General features: G+C 38.7%; 1 protein-coding gene across 2 annotated transcripts in view; it reads right to left on the reverse strand.

Moving 5' to 3' along the window:
• Positions 1-19,450, reverse strand: part of LNX1 (ligand of numb-protein X 1) — a 197,952-nt gene that overhangs the window by 95,079 nt on the left and 83,423 nt on the right. For both annotated transcript variants that reach the window (XM_074276403.1, XM_074276402.1), the window contains exon 2: positions 6,772-7,252. In XM_074276403.1, the coding sequence (XP_074132504.1) occupies positions 6,772-7,163 (392 nt within the window). In that variant the 5' untranslated portion in view covers positions 7,164-7,252. The remainder of the gene's footprint in view (positions 1-6,771; positions 7,253-19,450) is intronic.

Here is a 19,450-nt window from a genome sequence, read left to right on the forward strand (position 1 = left end):
ATATTGTGGCTCTTGAGAGACTTCTCCAGATTAAGCATGCTCAGTTCCTTCCAACTAAGACATGGAATCAAGACCCTTGGCTATCCTGGATGTCCCGTTCTAGACCCTCAAACTCATCACTGTCCATAAACTTCGGTGCCCAAGGTGGAACATAAAAATTTCTGATGAGGTCTGAAGACAGCCGAGCACAGGAGACCATCTATCTTCTTCAGCTACAGCCCTCTGAACGCAGATCAGATTTGAACTAGCTCATTGGATGCTATGTCATGTCACACTTGCCAAATCTCCTGGTCTACTAAAGACCAAACAGTGGTGAGACCAAACAGGAATTACTGCAACCATCCAGACATTTTGTTTTTTCCTTCCTCATATCTCTTTTAGCCCCAACCCAAGCCAATTTTCTTTCTTTTAAAATACTTTGGCTACTAAGAAAAAAGGATCTCTCTGTCTAGTCTCTCCACATCTAACCTTCAAGATCAAGTCGGAGCGTATTTTAAGCAGCTTCTGACACAGGGAATAATAAACAATCAGTTTGCTACTCAGAGAAATCCCCCTGGATATTTTCAAAAGTGGAAGGAGACAACCAATAAGCAAAGTGATCACAGAATCTCAGAGCAGGAAAAAACCACCACCAGGCTTCAGAGACCATCAAGGTCAATGCGTACATAAGGATTCGCTGTGTTATAGATTTAGGGTCCCCACTCAGCCTTTGCTTAAAGGTTGGCAGTGAGCAGAAGGCTGCTTTCTTCTGAGACACCTCATTTGACTTTCCAATGGCTCCCTCAGAAGTTTATACATCAAGCCCAAATTGGCCTTTTTAATAATTTCTTCTACTTCTGTTTTCCTTGGGCCAAATGGAAGAGAGCTAACTCACCTTCCTGAGGCAACTAGGTGATGCAATGGAGAGTGCTAGGCCAGGAATAGGGAATATTCCTCTTACTGAGTTCAAATCTGTCCTCAGACATTTACCAGCTGTGTGACCCTGGATAAGTCACTCTTTTATCCAGTTTTCTTCCGTTTCCTCACCTGTAAAATGAGCTTGAAAAGGAAATGGCCACCCACTTCATTATCTCTGCTAAGAAAACTCCAAATGGGGTTGGGGAGGAGCTGGACATATTCACCTTCCCCATGATAATCCTTCAAATATGTGAGGACAATGATCGTGTTCCCCTGAGCTTTCTCATCCCCAAACTAAACATCTCCAGTTCCATTAACCACTTCTCATAAATCATGATTTCCAGACCCTTCCTCATCCCGATTTTCCTTTTCTGGAAATTCTCCAGCAGTTTATCAAGGTGCTCTTCAACTGAGTGATGCTGGGCTCCTGGCTGTTCCACAAACAAGCCACTCCATCTCTCAGCTCGGGACATTTTCTCTGGCTGTTTCCCATGTTCTCCCTCAACTCTCAGTATGGACTGCCCTGCATTTCTCCAAATCTCAACTAAAATTCTACCTTCTGCTTTTCCCATTTCCTAAATTCCAGAGTCTTCCCTGGGTTAATTATCTCCTCTTAATCCGGTACTGGGCTTCCTTTGGAATTTGCAAATAGTCTCCCCCATTATATTGCAAATTCCTTGAGGCAGGGATTGCCTTCCTATGTCTAGGTCTTAAGACAGTGCCAGACACACAGTAAGTGGTTTATGTTTGTTGATTTATTCCCAAAATGAGCCACCTGAATTGTGCACATTATTGATGAGGGCGAAGCAAAGGACTACCATTTCTTTAATATTTTTTCCTTCCTATGTTACAAAAGATCATTTATAGGCTCGGCAAATAAGATCAAATCTGACTTTATCATCTATAGGATCTTTACTTTAGAATGTAGTGACTTAACAAATGAACGGATCTCATTCTTCTCCCTAAAAGACCGACTGTATCAGATAGAATGGCCTACCAAAGTTTGCTTTCATTGCCTCACCAGCAAAAAACCCAGCACTCATGGGCTTGGCCCAGTCCTACTCTATAGCTGGCCCCACGGGACCCAGAAGGCTTTGGAGGGGAAAGTGAGGCAGGCGACCTTGCCCAGCCCTCCCTCACTTCAATCCAACTCACTTGCAAGTCACAGCATCATCTCCCTGATAACATGGCCCACTTTGAAATGAAGGACAAACTTCAACCATTAATGCCAAATGCCCACTGTTTTGCTCTGCCAGCCTGACTCAGCACATCCTGTTATGGCTCTCCACCACATCCTGTTATGGCTGTCCACTTAAGCCAGGTGATATCTGGAAGCTGGCAAAGTCTCAGACATTGAAGGGAGATGGTCTTGTTTTCCCTAAATATAGCAACTGTGACATCCCTAACTCTTATGTCATGGCCACTATCCAGCATTCCCTTTGTTAATGGAGGGTTCCTTTCTGTTATGGGGGCAGAAAAAAAAACTTCAACATGGCAAGCCACTTAGCTTCAAGTCTCTCTGAGACTCACTTAAAAATGAAGAAAATATGCTCTGAAATGAACTCCATAGAAATTAGACTCTGGGATCCAGACATGTTCAAACTTTATACTCCCTAAGCAGAGGTAGGGCCTACATCTCTTAAAGGTCTACAGTTTCCTAAAGCCCAGCTGGTCCCCATTCCTCTCGGGCACAGTGCTTCCAATAGGGGGCCTGAAGATATCATCTTGTCTTTTATAATGCCCTTGTCTTATGACCTATTCCAATCCCAAATTTGTGTCTCACTGATACAGCAATGTTAGTTTGCTTTCTCTCATGTTTTTAACATACCAGTTCTTCACCGAATAATTATAATAAGTAAGTTTATCTGCAAAGAAATGAGCAAATGTTCCCCAAACTTCTTTGCAGAGTTAGGGGGTGATGAGTGTATATAACTCAACATGTCCAATTCAGTTGATATGTTGGTTAGATTTCTTCAACTGCTTATTTTCTTTTTTTCTGTTTTACTTTTGTTTAAAGGCCAATGATGAACTGGAACGAAGGGAACTAAGGAAGGAATGAAGGAGTTATAGAAACAAAAGGGACAATTTTTTAAAGGAAACCCCAAAATGCCATTTCTTCAAAGGAACAATCCCATCTTTGTAGAAACTTCTACCTTTATTCCCTAAAGTGTGGATACTCAATGAATACCATCTTAACAGGGATTTTGCAAGACAACCAAGGTCTTAGTTTCACTACACATCCTCTTAATATCAGTGAAATGAAAGCATGACCTCTCCACACCCTCTTAAAAAAGGGTGGATTCCCAGGGTCAAGAGGTGCCTTAGATTGACTTAACTACTTCTCCCCTAACTGTAATTACCAGCAAGGCCTTTTTGTGGGGGAAGGCTGCTATTTGCCCAAGGAGCCCACCATCTCTATTGGAAATCCTTTGCAACTTGTCCCTTCAGTGATAGTGTGTGAGCTTTGGGGGAGGTCAGAGGTCAGAGGAATTAAAGGCTTCCAAACAGTAGCTTAGTCTCAGAGCTCCCCCAGGAGAATTCTGGGGCTTGGAATCAAAAACAGTAGTCAAGAGAGCCCTGTAGTCAGGCTCTCTGCATGAGGCAAAGTAATTTGCACCCCTATTTTTAAGCAGGGAATATGGTTTTTACCCAAAGATTTATATTCAACTTGGTTCACTTAAAATCCTTTGACTAAAGTTGTTGACTAAGTGCAAGATTCCCGAGGGAAACAGCAGCAGAATTTGTTTAAACAGCCATCATACCACACTAATATGTGATTCAAAGACTTTGCAGTGGCCCCATCAATAGCCTCTAACAGAAGTTTTGGCTGAGGGCAAAAATATTTCTCAAACATCAGTTTCTTCTTTCAAAGCAGAGGCCCCTTAATCTTTTTTGTGTGTGCCGTAGACCCCTTTGGCAATCTGGTGAGCCAATGGATCCTTCCTTGAAAGGGGGGATAATAATGGCATGTATCTCCTGAGATTGTATCCCTAGGATAAAATGAGCTACTTGTAAAGTGCTTTAAATCTGCTTGAAAGGGCTAAAGGAAAATTTAAAAATATTTTCTCTATATTCAAGGCTTTTTTTTAGGAGGTTCAAGATCTAGTGATTCCAGTTTCTAGGGGTCCCAACTGGCAGATCCAAGTTTGACACCAGCCCCCACTGAAAAAGAATCCCTATATTCATTCTCACACTGTGGTTTTCAGAATCCCTCTCCCCCATCTAACTTCAAGAAAATACCTTTTTAAAAAAAGGAGGGGTAAAAGCTATATTTAAACCCTGAAATGTTTAAAAAATGAAGGAGTTACTCACTGGCATCCAAAACCTACTTCCAGCAGAGCCCTCAAGACTTCAGATGGGATTGTTCCTAAGTAATAGTACTCTGCTTAAGAAAACAATCCAGCTCAGTAATCTGCTTTTCAAGTTCAAGGAACTAGAGAGGTATTAACAGTTTAATCCTCTTAAGATCCCCAGACAGTGTTTGTATGATTTCAAGCCTATAGGTGAACATGGCAAGCCCTCTCAGAGGGCTGCCTGAAGCCCAAAGGGATTCCTCAGTCTACCAGTGTCAGATCCTTAACCCCAGTCTTGGACACCTTTGTGCTACAAGACTAGAGCATCTCTTAGGAAATGTTGGTTCTAACCATTTAGAAAACTGAAATGTGGAAGAGGTCAAACATAAGCCAATAACTCACGTCAGAGAGACCTTCCTATTTCCCTGTAATGCTTGAGCAAACACTTAAGATCATAGATTTAGAGGGTCTTTAAAGTTATCTAGTCCAACCCACTCATTTTACAGATAAGGAAACTGAGTCCCACAGAAATGACTGTGCAGAATTCAAACCCAGGACCTCAGATTTCAAATCCAAGTGATACTAATAGCTCACATTTTTAAAGCACACCTACTATGTTGCCAGCACCATACTTTACAATTATTATAATTATTATATTATAATAATTATTATATAATATTAATCATAATATATTTATATATTAATAATATATATTATATTATATATTTATATTATAATTATTATAATCTCATTTGATCATCATGACAACCCTGAGAAGTAGGCACTGTATTATTCCCATTTTATGGATGAACTGAGACAAAGAGTGAATTGTCCAGCTAGTGGTTATGGCTGTTGTTCTGTCATTTTTAATCATGTCCCACTTTTCCTGACCCCATTTGGGGTTTTCTTTGCAAAAATATTGGAGTGATTTTTTTTATTTCCTTCTCCAGCTTATTTTACAGATGAGGAAATAGAAGCAAACAGGATTAAGTGACTTGCCCAGGGTCACATAGCTAATGTCTGAGACTAGATGAGTTGTGAGTTGTTAGATTACTGAGCTGGATTGTTTTCTTAAGCAGAGTACTATTACTTGGGAACAATTTTGTCTGAAGTCTCCAGAGCTCTGCTGCTTCCTCGAACTATCTGCCTTAGTGCATGATTCAAATCCATTTGGGGATTCAATCCCCTTCCAGGTATTTTCTAAAGCAAGTCTTTAAACAGAGATTTTTTTTTTAATGATTTCTGTTCGGTTAGTATGCGGTTTTTCATTCTTCATGTGCCCCTTTCAATGCGACTCAAAAAGCTGTTGAAGGGCAGTGATGAATCCTATCTCGCAACTTTCATAGATCAGCAACAGTCTTGTATCAAACATTTTACAAATCTTGGGAGGAACAATGAATGGTTGCCATATTGTTTTGGGGGAGCATGTGGCAATTTAGAATTGTCCACAGGCCAAAGTTTCCTTTCTTAAAGGAAGTTCCTCAACAGACACAGCAAGTTCTAGCCTAAAGAACCATCCTTTCTCATCTGATGGATGCCTTCCATATTAGTGCCTATGAATACCGAGAAGGGACATGGATACCCTATGGACATCATAGTAGAGTCAGAAAAGCTCTGTAGTAAAATCCTGCTTCTAACACTGGTTCTATAACCATGAACAAGCCCCTCACCCCCTCTTTGGGCCTCAGTTTCCTCAGTTGTAAAATGGTAATAATAATATCTTCAGCATCTCCTTCATAGGGTTGTCATGAGTCACTTAACATCTCAAGTCCCCTAGGCACCTTAAACTATAAATCACAGGGCAAACATCCATTGTGTCGACTGTGAGTCAGGCGGTCAATAAACATTTATTAACCACCTACTATGTGCCAGACACCAAGGAGCAAGAAAATTATAGGTTTAGTAAAATATATACAAATATATATAGTTATATCATCATATGGCCTTCCAAAGAAAAAGTTCCTTGTTCTCTCAATTCTAAAACTGAGGGAGCAGAGATAAATGTCAGCAGAGTTTATGACCATTCAATCTTTCCTGAGAAGTGTGAACATTCCAAGTAGAGAATATGCCGCAGGGCTGGACCCAGTGCTCACCCTGGGGCTCATACAGGTAAATGATGCAAAGTTGCCTGGGAGTGCAAAAGCCCCGTATAAATGGCCAGCGAACACCAGTGGTGAGTGAGCTCAAACAGCAATGTCAGCCAAGGCCCACTCATCACATCACATTGCTCCAAGCTCTGGGATGGTTCCAGATATAGAGAATCACTCAGAACCTAGCTAAGGTTTTTCTTCATCAATTTTAAACTCTCTCTTCCTCTCTCCACCCACTGTCATTTTTTCTTTCCCTCTCTCTTCTCTCCCTCTGTTTCTCCTGCTCTTTTTCTAGGGCCTACTAAATCCAACTCCAAATGAATTTTCCATGTGTTATACTGGAAAAAAAAAAAAAAAAAGACACCAGACTCTCCTAATCTGTTCAATGCACTTAAAGCCAACCATCCATGACATTTGGAGACATAGTTAACTTATTTGCCTTCCCAGACAACTGGGATTTCCTGAAGCTGCTTGGGAAAAAAAGGACCTACCTGTTCTGAAAATGATATTCGAGGTCACAGCGCTGCAAAACTTCCGAACAGTGTTCTGTGAAAGGGCAGGTCACCATGAGCTTATTCAAGAGTTTATTGACTAGGATACTGGACTTTTTACAATTCTGTAATATGATGGTCTTGCGATCCACAGGACAAAAGTCTTTTTCCACTAAGAAGTTCGTAAGGCAGAGTGTGCAATAGGTATGACCACAGGGAGTGTCCAGGGGCTGCAGCAGAGCCTGCAGACAGATGTGACAGATGAGGTCATCATCTACTTCCTCTGTGTAGCTGTAGAAGTGGTTTTCCTCTGGGGAGTGGGTTTGGCCACAGATGGCACATAGTGTTATAGGGCTGGAATCCGGGTCTTCGAAAGGATCTGGGTGAATCATGACTGGAAAGGGGCTGATGTGACCGAAAACCAATTAAAAGGCAATTCTTTAGGTAGTCACTCAATTTATCCTGGGAGCCATCCACATACCTAAAGGAAAAAGAAGAAAGAATCTAAATAACTCTCCTATAAATTGAAGACCCAGACCTTGGGAGGGCACAGTGCATTGTGGTTCAGTGGGTGGGGAAGTGGCTGAAGCTTTGGAAATATAACTTTGAAGAGTTACTTGGAGTCTGTTTACCTCTACTTCCCCATCAATCAGAATAGGGACAATGATATTTGTTTCTTTAACCTCATCACCTGGGTGTGGAAAGAATGAACTAATAGTATCCACTGAGCACTGTGAGTACCTCAGAAGAAAGGTACCATAGAAAAACAAAGTCTTGTTAATAAAATTAAGTAATTCAGTGATTTATAAGAGAAGAATGTCCTGACAGTCAGAACAAGGAGGAAAACAGTTAACTCTTTGGTATCTTTCTCCATTCTTACTCTCTCTCTCTCTCTTTCTAAAAGCATTTGCAGGGGAAATATGCATGGAAGAATGGCACATGTTTTACCCATATTGGTTACTTGTTGTCTGGGGGAGAAAACTGGGGAAAGGAAAGAAGAAAAATTTGGAACACAAGGTTTTGCAGGGGTGAACGCTGAAAACTATCTTTGCAGGTATTTTGAAAAATAAAAGCTATTAAAATTTATGGAATAAAAAAAATTTTAAGTATTTGCAAGACAAAGACATAGAGTGAGAGGAAGTATGGTATAATAGGTGATTTAGGCTCCAGGAAGATTCAAACTCAAAATATACCTCTGACACAAATGAATTGTGAACACCTAAAGAAGTCATGGAACTCTCAATGTCCCCAGACAATTCCCTAAGGACACGGAAAATTGCAGCTCTGAACTGGAAGAATAGTCTTGTTCTGTTTTTTATTGCCAGGAGGTCCCTAAATCAATTAAATTACAAGTCCAGATCAAAAGACAGAGAACATATTGTGTGGGTTTTTAAGCTTATGATTATTAATTTTTTTCTTTTTCCTGAGGCTGGGATTAAGTGACTTGCCCAGGGTCACAGCTAGGAAGTGTTAAGTGTCTGAGACCAGATTTGACCTCGGGTCCTCCTGACTTCAGGGCTGGTGCTCTATCCACTGTGCCACCTAGCTGCCCCTTATGATTATTTTTTGAAACAGCTAACGAATTAGATTAAGACCATAGCTTCAGAACTTGAAAATCAAAGTCAAAGTCCTCTCAATTTACAGAATGAGGAAAGCGAGGCAAGCTATTTGCCTCAAATCTCAGAAGTAGGGTGTGAATCCTGGTTCTCTGACTCTTAAGCAGGTGCTACTTCCACTGGATCATATTAGTTAGCCTTTAACTAAATTGTATGCTGGGTGAAAGAAAATAAAACCTAGGGCTAAATGCAAGAAGGTTGTTCTAATGCCCTCCTGAAATAAACAGCCTATGAATGAGTTTGTCCCACAAGCATCTGGGACAGGATTGAAGAGCACCGATTGATAGCTCAGCCAGCCAATGACAGATGAAGATGTCTACTGGAGGCTGAACAAATCCTCCATTGATTTAACATGAGAAGGTCATGGGCTGCCTATCTCTGTTGCTTCTTCCCAAATGTCAGAAAAATAGCAGATGTTATTTAGTCCTCAGACTCTACCTTCCCATCTTGTAAATGTCAGGAGGGAGAGACCTCCAACACCCCTAAAAAGAAGAATCTTTCTGGATGCTCCAATGTGTTCATAATCCAGAGAATCTTAGCTTTCTCTTGCTATTTTTCCTTGTGTGAAGATACCCTTAAAAGAAAAATAAAAACGAGCTAACCGAACAGCTCCTATCTGTTCTCGGGCTCCCAGGGAATTTAAGTGTTCCTGGTGTTTTACATTCTGATATCATAAAACATTCCTTCAATTTTCAGGAAGGACGGGATTCCCGGTGGGCCAACAGAATTCCCTGAACTCGCAGGATGCTGCCATGCCTTTTGCCCGGCCCTAACTTTATTACTCTGCTCAGGGAGCCAGATTCTCCCCGCACTTACAGCCCAAACACGCCACTGGAGCCCTGTTACATAAATCACTCCTTTAGTATTCTGCACTAGGGGCCTAAAAGACTCAGTGCACCTTTTTAAGGTGCCTAATTTACAACCAGGAAGTCACTAAGGCCACTGACAGAATCTGATTCAACATTAAGAGAAATTTAAGATCCTGGAGCGGGTTCAGGACAAAAAGGTTCCCCAAACTTTGTCTTGTCTCAGGCAGAAATAAAAGGCTTCAAGGTTTCCAATGGAGTGCAAAGCCCCATAAATAACTTAAAAGGAAAATGGTTTGGAAATAGCCCAATGGTGGAAAAACTATGCTGCATCTCTTGGCCCAAATCGACAGGGTCTGTGGATAGTTTGTACAAACAGAGACTTATCATGGAGAAAATGTTTACTTCAGACTTTCACTGAATGGAGCTGTTTACAAATCTATAACCCATTCAGATGTTCCAGTCACTTTCCAGGCAAGTGATGAAGATAAAATCTGCCATCGGAAAGCATTGAGTGGGATCAAAGATTGAAAAGGGCCTTAGAGAGGACTTGAGTTCAAATACAGTCTCAGATATTTAACACTTACTAACTTACAGCTATATGACAGAGGAAGGAAAGAAAGAAGGGAGGGAGGAAAGGAGAGAAAGAGAGAAGGAGGAAGGGAAGGAAGGAGGAAGGAAGAAAAAAGAGACAAACACAGAAAAAGAGAGAGAAAGAAAAAGAGAGGGAGGAAGAGTGAGAGGTAGGGCGGGGTGAGAGAGAAGGTCAGAAAGACAGAAACAAGGGAGAGAGAAAGAGAAAGGAAAGGAAAGAAAGGGATCTTAGAACCAATTTCAAGGCTCAAGGTCACATAGCAAGTAACCCAAGTCAATAGCATGGTTACAATATGAACCCAAGTCCTTTATTTTTTTTTAAAGAACTACTTTTAATTATTAAAATATAAAAACAACCTAAATACACATTAATTGGCTAATATTTTAAAAAGTTATATACATAGAAGCATAACAGACATTATATTGATCTCTTAACTGAAAAGCAAGAAACTGTTTTATGGGGCCACTGTTCTTATTTCTATTTTTGACATTTGATATATGTATGTAGAATAAGTTTATGTACTTTCTGTGAGTTCTTATTCCTATATATTAATTTAGTCAAAAGGAAATTTCTGATTAGAATCATCTGTTTTTTTCTTTTTTAATGTTGTTAAAAAGCACCTTTAGTATTCAGCACTAAGGGCTTCAAACATTTGAATACACTTTTTAAAGTATATGTATCACTATGCCTAATTTACAACCAGGAAGTCCCCAGTTAGGAAAATTCCTAACATTTAAGCTTGAGATTGGTTTTGATGCCTAATTTATCTCTCTCTCTCTTCCCTCAGTGTGAGAGTACATGTATCTGTTTGTCTCTGCCTCCCTCTCGCCCTCCTCTCTCTATTTAACCCCTGGTCTCTTTGTGACTGAGCTTCCTGGAAACATTCGAATAATCAAACAGCAGATTATATGTCAGTGATTGTTTGGCTGGTTATACTCAGGAAGGAAGGAAAAGGGGCATTCCCTCAGTCCTTGAATAGATTGGGACCATCAATCCAAGGCCTTCTTGGGGCCATCAATCCAAGGCCTTCTAGGCTATCTCTTCTCATCTCACCTAGCTCCTCAGCCCTCTCTTCTGTTTCTCCTTTTCCTGCTTTCCCAAGATCTTGGCTCTCCATTTCCAAACCACTTCCCAAATCTCTTATCCAGCTCTCCCTCTTATACCAATTCCTTTGGATGAAACCAGGTCTGTCCCACAGTGCCTAGATGGATTTGAGGAGTCCAGACCAAGTTTATACTCAATAAACTTGACTAATTCAATCAAGAAATTTTTACTTTAAAAGACTTTTAAGTGCAAGGGATCATCAGCAGGACCCCATCTTTATATAATAATCTACATTTGTAGGAATAACGTGGCCACATCCCAATTCTCACCTGAACGCATTATCCTAAGGCAAGATTGGAACACTTCCCTGGGCCTCAGCAAAGATCCGGCCCAAGGATTTCTAGGAAGCTTTTCTTTCCCAACTGCTAGTCCCCTCTCTCCCCCCTTCCAAATAACCCAGTATTTAGATAAATTCCATTTATTTTGTTTCTTGACTTTGTGCCTTTATATAGAATTCTTTTCCCCCATTCAAATGTAAATTTCTTGGGAGTAGGGATTATTTCACTCTATTTATATCCCTTTACATCAGGAACCTGTGCCTACTTATTTGGATTTGTTGTTGCTTCTTGTACAACTCTTTGTGACTCCAATTTTTTTTACAAAAATACTGGAGCACATTTTACAGGTGAGGAAACTGAGGGAAACAGGCAAAAATGATTTGCCCACAGTCACACAGCTTGTGTCTGAGCCTGGATTTGAACTTGGGAAGAAAGATTCCTACTTCTCTGCCCCCCTCACCCCCCCACCCATCCAAGACTTGGGTCATGTCATCTTTCCAGTTACTCTCTTGAAATCACTTTTAGGTGATTGCTACATACACGCTGTATGCCTCGGTTAGAATTCAGGCTCCATAGGTCGGGGGCTGTTTCTTTTTTGGTTTTCTATCACCATGTCTAGCACAGTGCCGGAATCTAATAAGCCTTTTATAAATGTTTGTCATAATGAAAAACAGTGTGCATGCTAAAATGACTATATGAAATGTATATTTACATATATTATTTATATTATATTTATATATAATATACATAAAAATTTATAAGCACAAATACAAAGCTGAATGAATAAACAAAAAGCAGGAGATGTTATGGAGCAAGTGATAATTCATTTTTAAATGCAAATAATTGCTAAATAATTTATTTTTTTTAAATGAATTTCTCTTTCCTCTGGGTCCAACCCAAGGTACTACTACCCAGAGCCTTCTTCTAAGTCCCCTTACTGAATATGAATTTCTCCCTTAAGTTTCTGCTTTGTTTTGTTTTGGTTTGGATGAGGCAATTGGGGTTAAGTGACTTGCCCAGGATTACACAGCTAGGAAGTGTTAAGTGTCTGAGCCTAGATTGGAACTCAGGTCCTCCTGACTTTAGGACTGGTACTCTCTCCACTGCACCACCCAGCTGCCCCCTCCCTTAAGTTTTTTAAAGCATTTGGACCATTCCTCTTTTTTACCTTAGATCAAATATCCTTCCTCCTGTACGTGTCTCATTCCTCACACTTCCCCAAATAAGATTATAAATCCTTTAAAGGACAGGAAATGACATTAAAAAAAAATCTTATGATCCCCAATGCTTTGCACATTATAGGTACTTAACAAATACCTGTAAATTTTAATTAAATAAAATGATCAAATGTTACTTAGTGTTAGAACTAGCTCTAGAACCTGGGTTCAAATCTGGCCTAAGACACATATTAGTTCTATAATCTTGCCATTTAACGTGTCTGTTTCCTCATCTGTAAAATAAGGCGGGGACGGAATATAGACTCAATGACTTCCAAGATCCTTTAAGGTCTAACTCTATGATTCTATGATCCAATTTCTTGACTCTTTGGACAGGGACGTTTCCAATTGCAGTATGTTACGTTTCATTACTTAAATGCAGCAGACAAACCCAGACTAGCGGCACTAATAATGGGAAAGATGACTGGGAAGGTTTAAAAAGGTGATTACATTGAAGGTTGGGCTACTGGGGGACAAGGGGACGTGTTTGGGGCCAGACTTCATGGAAGCTCCTAAAGCCGCCATTCCTGCTAGTTTTTTGGTGTCGGTGTAACTAAAATGCTGAAGTCCAGAAGACAAGTATTCCAATCAATCTTGCCATTTACTGGTTGTGTGACCTTAGGCAAGTCAACGAACTTTGCCTGCTTCAGCTTTCTATCTATAAAATGGGCTAATACTCTTACCTCCCAGCATTGTTGTGAGGCTCAAATGATTTATCTGTAAGGCTCTTTGTAAACCAAAAGTGCTTATATAAATGCCAGCTATTTTTTTTTTTATCACTATCATCATCATTTTTATGTGGCTCTGACCTACAGAGGCAACGCTTTACCTGGCACCCAACAGAGTTAGATCAAAACAAGAGCTGATGGTTTTCTATCATCTGCTTCAGAAGAAAAGTTTCCCCAGTATTTCTGTATTAAGAAGTATTCATAGTCACTAAAAGAAAGCCAAACTCTGAGTAATTGCAAAAACTAATAATGGTCCTGGTGAGCATGTAATGAAACCTATTCTGAGACACAGGGATACAGGCGGGCAAAATGTTGCTACTCTGTCGAGGCGGGGTCATTCTGTGGGTTGGTTTTGCTTAATAGCTTTCCTTTGTCACAAGGGAGAGTTCAATTCCAGAGGCAGAGGAGTAGATCCAAGAGAAAAAAAAATCTCTCTCTCTCTCTCTCTCTCTCTCTCTCTCTCTCTCTCTCTCTCTCTCTCTCTCTCTCTCTCTCTGTATGTATGTGTGTGTGTATATATATACATATATATATATACACACACACATCTATAAATCAAAAAACTAATTTTTTAAGTCTTTATTAAATAGGGAAGCTAGGTGGTACAGTAGCTAGAGTGTTGGGGCAGGAGTTAGAAAGAACAGAGTTCAAATTCAGCTTCAGATACTTCCTAATTATGTGACTTGGGCTAGCAAGTCATTTAACCCTGTTTGCCTCAGTTTCCTTAACTCTAAAATAAGCTGAAGAAGGAAATAGCAAACCCTTGCCATATCTTGGCCAAGAAAACCCCAAATGGTCTTAAAGACTCAGATACAATTGAAATGACTGAATAACAAATTTCTTACAAGTTGAGATTTACATTCAGAATTCTAAATTCTATCTATATTTTTCTATTTCTCTTATTTCCTATTCCTATATATGTTTTCTTTTCCAATTTTCTTTAATGAGTTATACTGGGTTTCTAAAACTTATTTATTTGATCAATTTAGTTTTTGGTACTTAACATACTGGAGAAATTTCTTGAATATTGTGCCAGTCAAAATCGCATCAATATTGCTAACAAGTATACTGCATATGTTTAAAACTCTGATTTTCCTGCTTCTGATATTTCAAAGGTCCCAGAACAAAAGGATTCCTGAGATTTTCTTTTCACTGAACCCATCAAAGTAACCTGTGGACAGAATGGGTTAAGACTGATGTTTTTTCTCTAACACAGATTTCTTTTTTTTCCCCTTTGCACAGTTTGAATTCCCTGGCACTCTCCTGTATAGACAAACCAGGCTCTTAATTTAATTTTAATGTCAACACTCATGTGTATCTTTTTAAGCCATGCTTTAGATTAAGTAAAGACTATAAACAGAAACAGATTGTGAAAAAGTTGACCATCTAAGCAACTTTATCCTCTTCAATAGAATTAAATGGGCAATATTGTTTTTTTAAATAAGAAGTTATTTACCTAATTATTCTTATTCTTACTAAACTATCCCAGGAGTATTTAAGATATTTTATTTATATACAGATGGGAATATTTTAAGATATTTTACCTATATACAGCTGGTAATTAAGAAGGAAGTTACAAAACAAGTGTTAGACATTGAACTATTTCCATAAAAGAGTAAAAGAAATGGTCCGAGATTGGCTTAACATTTTTCCTTCAATCTGTTTGAATTTAAATTGGTGATATATAAATATTAAGGATTTTAATATTATATATATATAGGAAGCAGAGATGGGGAAATGCTTAGAATTTTTGATCTGGCTTGTGGCTCAATAGTAGATCTATAGTGAGATCAAAGACTCCCTTAAGGAAGGTTTGTAACTTTATAGTGAGATCAAGAAATCTTCCTTAAGATAGATTTATGGATCTATAGAGAAATCAAGGAATCCTCCTTAAGATTTGTGGATCTATAGTGAAATCAAGGGAACCTCCCTAAAAAAGGTTTGTAACTCTATACTGAGATAAAAAAGGGAAATCTCCTTACTTGGTACCACCCCCAAGTGGTGTGTTTTTGCATGAAATTGGACCTCTAAGCAGCACATTCTGGCAAGAGTAAAGGTAAGGCCATCATTGTGAATATGAAAGGCCACAAAGATCTTTAACTTTAACTTTGATCCTAGAGAAATTTAAGGAGATTTACCAAAAAAGGGAACAAGTATGGGGCATCAAGTTATAATGGGAAAAACCAATGGATAGGGGAGTTAGGTGATTAGGTTCCATCCTTTCTCTTCTCATAGCTAAAGTGTAAATTTGGGTAAGTCACTTTCTACCTCCCATCTCTTGTCCATAAAATACTGAGTCAGAAGTAAATGTCATATCAAGGAAATAATGGCAGATTTGAAGGAAGAGTATATGGATTCAAATCCCAGCTCTGATATTTATTATGTAACCTGTGACTTAATTCCTCCTTGTTCCCCAGATTAAAAAGCAAGGACATGACCAAGGAATTGCTAAAATAGGGTCAGAGAGTCCCAGATCTCCAACAATAAATGAGCAAGAGTATTCTGTGCTGTTGTGAAGTCTCTATTCTTATGTCTAAAGGGCAAAGCATATTGTCACTGAAAAACTTCAATCTTTTCCAGGTACAAAGGCTATTGATTGTAATCAACCAATAGAATCTTAGGACTGGAAGGAAATTCAGGGGTCACAGGATCATGGATCTGGCAATGGACATGACCCAAGAGGTCATCCAGCGGATGAAGAGGAAAAGCCAGGAGGGAATCTGGGTTTGCCCCAAGCACTGGTCAGATTCACAGCCTAGTCTTTTGATTACAGATCTAGGGCCCTTCTGCTTTATCACACATTCCTCCCTTCCACTCAGTACAAGAATCTCCTCTCCAAATTCCCAGACTGACTAGTTTTCTTGACTTTCCCTGAATACTTCCAGTAATAAGAAGCTTACTGCTTCACAAGGCAAACCATTCTAATAAACTTTCTTAAACCTCATAACTGTCACTCATTGATCCTAGTCTATTATTGGACATGGAGCACAACTAACCAAACCTTGTCTGGATTTTATCCCATCCCTTCAAACATTCTCTAAAATAAATGTCCCTGCTTCCTTCAATCATTTCTCATGTAACTTGTTTCTAAGAATCTTTAAAATCTCTTCCCTACTCAATCAACCTTATCTAGAAAGCCTCCATTTTGTCAATATATCTATTAAGATGCAGCTTCCTGATTTGAACCTCAGGGTAGTTTTTAATGGTTCAATGTCAACATGGTAAGACAAGAATCTGTCCTTGATCCTCTGCTGTCTCACATTTTGATCAACGACAAATAAAAACATAAGATGATTATGTCCACCAACTATGCAGATGACACAATGCTGGGAGGGACAACTAACATCTAGAATCAGGGGTTCTCAAACTACGGCCGGCCCTCCAACAGTCTGAGGTGAGGGACAGTGAACTGGCCCCCTATTTAAAAAGTTTGAGGACCACTGAATTCTAGATGATAAAAGGTCCAAAAAAGGTCTCGATTACCTTAGTAGGTTTGGCCAAAATATTCAAGTTAAGTTTAACAGGAATCAATGCTCATCATTGCAGTTGTGTGCATCAATTTCACAAGGATAAAATGGCAAGTTGGAAAACAGTTATTCTGAAAAAGCTCTAGGAGTTTTAGTGGGTTGTAAGATCAATGAGTTATCATTGTGATGGAGCAGTCAAAACAAGGGAAAACAAATCATGGGATGCATTAAGAAGCTTTTTGCTTCCAGAAGCAGGAAGGTAATGTTGCCCTATCTGACCTCATTTAGAGTATTATCATGTTCATTCCTGGACATGAAGATTTTAAAAAGTCACAGATAAAACTAAACATTGTCCAGAGGAAAAAAATCAAGATGGTGAAGCTATTCAAATGGTGTTCTGGAATAGGATGGTTTCAGGATATATCTTTTAGATTCCATTTAAATTTAACAGTCCCATTGTGCCACCAAACTCTGTTCTGAGTATTAAAGGGTTTTCATGAGGAGGAGAGATTAGATTTGTTCTATTTTGCCCTAGAAAGCTGAATCAGGAGCAACGGGTAGAAGATACTAAGCATTAAATATGACATCAAGAATAATTTTCCAAGAGTTAGTGCTGTCCAAAATTGGAACAGCCTTTCTGGAGAGCTGGTGGGTTTACTCATCTAGATGACTTTTTCGGGGTATGCTACTATGGGAGTCCCTTCATGAATATATTAGATTAAATGTCTCCAACTTTCAAATTCAGTACTTCTGCTCTGTTTTGTTTCACTGAACTTCTTTGTTATCAAAGGAAGATTTAGTGGCAGGAGATATACTGAGAAAATTACTATGGCATTTTAAAAAATCATAAATTTAAAAAATTTATATATAATGTTTTATTTCTTTTTTTAAGAAAAAAGGAATAATATATATATATATATATAATCATTTTAGTTACTTTTTTAAAAAGCATTTTTGACTTAAGAAATCACAACCATTCTGTGATATGGGCAATACTAATATTATAGCCCCATTTCACAGTTGAGAAAACAGGATTAGAGGAGTTATAAATGACTTGACCAAAGTCACAATGCAGCTAAGTGGCCCCTCTAGGTTTTCTGTCTCCTAGTTCAAGGATCTAGAGAGTGAGGGAAGGGAAGAAATCCTTTCTGGGCTATTCTATCTCACATGTCCTTAGAGGAGAGCACTAGACTTGTATTTGGTGCCTTTAATATAAACAGTCACACATATGGTAAATATGGTCTCCAAAACAAAATCTGAAGCTAAATAGATTCAGTTACAGATGGAAGAGAAAGGAACAGGGAGAGGACAGGTGTTTTGTGGCCAATGCAGACTCGGCTCCTGCCTAATACCAAAACCGATCTATTTGGAAAAGGACATAAACAACTCATTAAGGAAACGTGTAAATAAGACGTAGCTATTGACAATATGGAGGAACATCAAACAAAAGTGAATGGAGGGTACTACAGAGATCAGGAGATTAAAGAAAAGTCAATGTGAATAGAAGCAAACCAATACATCAGAACCAAATACATAAAATGTAGATATTAAGAGTGAGAAAAATATGGAAAATAGTGAAATAAAGAGTTCCTAGTAGACAGCCAATTAGAGAGAGTTTACTTTCTGATTTAAAAGCCAAGAAAGGACATTAAAAGGCTGGTTACAAATGATCAGAGCTTTCTGGAATAGGCATGTTTTAGTTCCTTTATCCCTTGGGTCTCCAGATACATCTTTTATACTCCATTTAAGTTTAAGAGTCCCTCTGTACCCAAAAAAATGTTTCTCCATTTCCTCATTTTAAAATGGGCACAAGAATGTAAACTATAAAACCAAATGTATGAAAAATTTTAATGGTTAAACATAACATTTATCAGACAAGAGACTGATGTTAAAATAACAGACTCATGGAGATGCTAGTTTCTGGTATGCTTCCACCTGAAGAGGTAGTACTAAAAGATTCTGTAGACTGCTAAGACTAAAACAGCGTTATTTAAATGTGATTAAATTAAAAAAAAAAAAAAGAATCAGTAATAATTCAATTTGTCTTGTATCCTGAGTACCTCCTGGCTAGCTAGTAGTACTTCTGTGGCCATGAACAAGATACTTAGTCTTAGGCCTCAGCTTTCTCATCTAGAAAACAGAGAAAAGGCTGGACAGCTTTCTCAAAGTTTTTTTCTAGCTCTAAATTTTATGATTTAATGACCAACTTATGCTAAGCACTGTGGGAGATACACAAGAAGTACATACTACCTCAATTTTTAAAAATAATTTATTTAAGTCTTATATTCATTCAGTACTATGGACATTCGTTAATTATATAATGCAGATATTATTTTGGACATCAAAGGAACAAAGATTTTAAAATATCATCCCTGCACTTAAGACATGATGATGGGGATGGCTCTGGAGGAACCTGGAAAATATGCATCCTGTAGCAGAGCCAGGAAAACCATTTATGTGATAACAGCAACATGGCAGAGAGAAACAAATGTGAAAATCTGGAGACTTTGACCAATGCAGTTGATGCAATCTAAAGGACCAAACCCACCTTCTGATAGAGAAGTAACAAACGCAGGATGTGGATCGAGACAGATTGTTTTAGACTTGGCCAATGCTGAAATTTATGTTTGCTTGACTATATATGTTTTGGTTATTATAGTTTTCTTTTTTCTTTCAGGTTTTCTGAAGGAGGAGTAGGAGGAAGAGGAAATGGATTTGTTTATGAAAAGTAGAAAGAAATTTCATTTTGAGGAGGAGGGTTTACAGAGAAAAGTATAATATTAAGGTAAAGTGTGATAGGCAAAAGCATAATGCAGATAAAATACTTCATGAAAATTTGAGAAGAAAAGAAATAACTTCAGTTTAAGG

The sequence above is a fragment of the Sminthopsis crassicaudata genome, chromosome 6, assembly GCF_048593235.1.
Source record: "Sminthopsis crassicaudata isolate SCR6 chromosome 6, ASM4859323v1, whole genome shotgun sequence".
Lineage (NCBI taxonomy): Eukaryota > Metazoa > Chordata > Mammalia > Dasyuromorphia > Dasyuridae > Sminthopsis > Sminthopsis crassicaudata.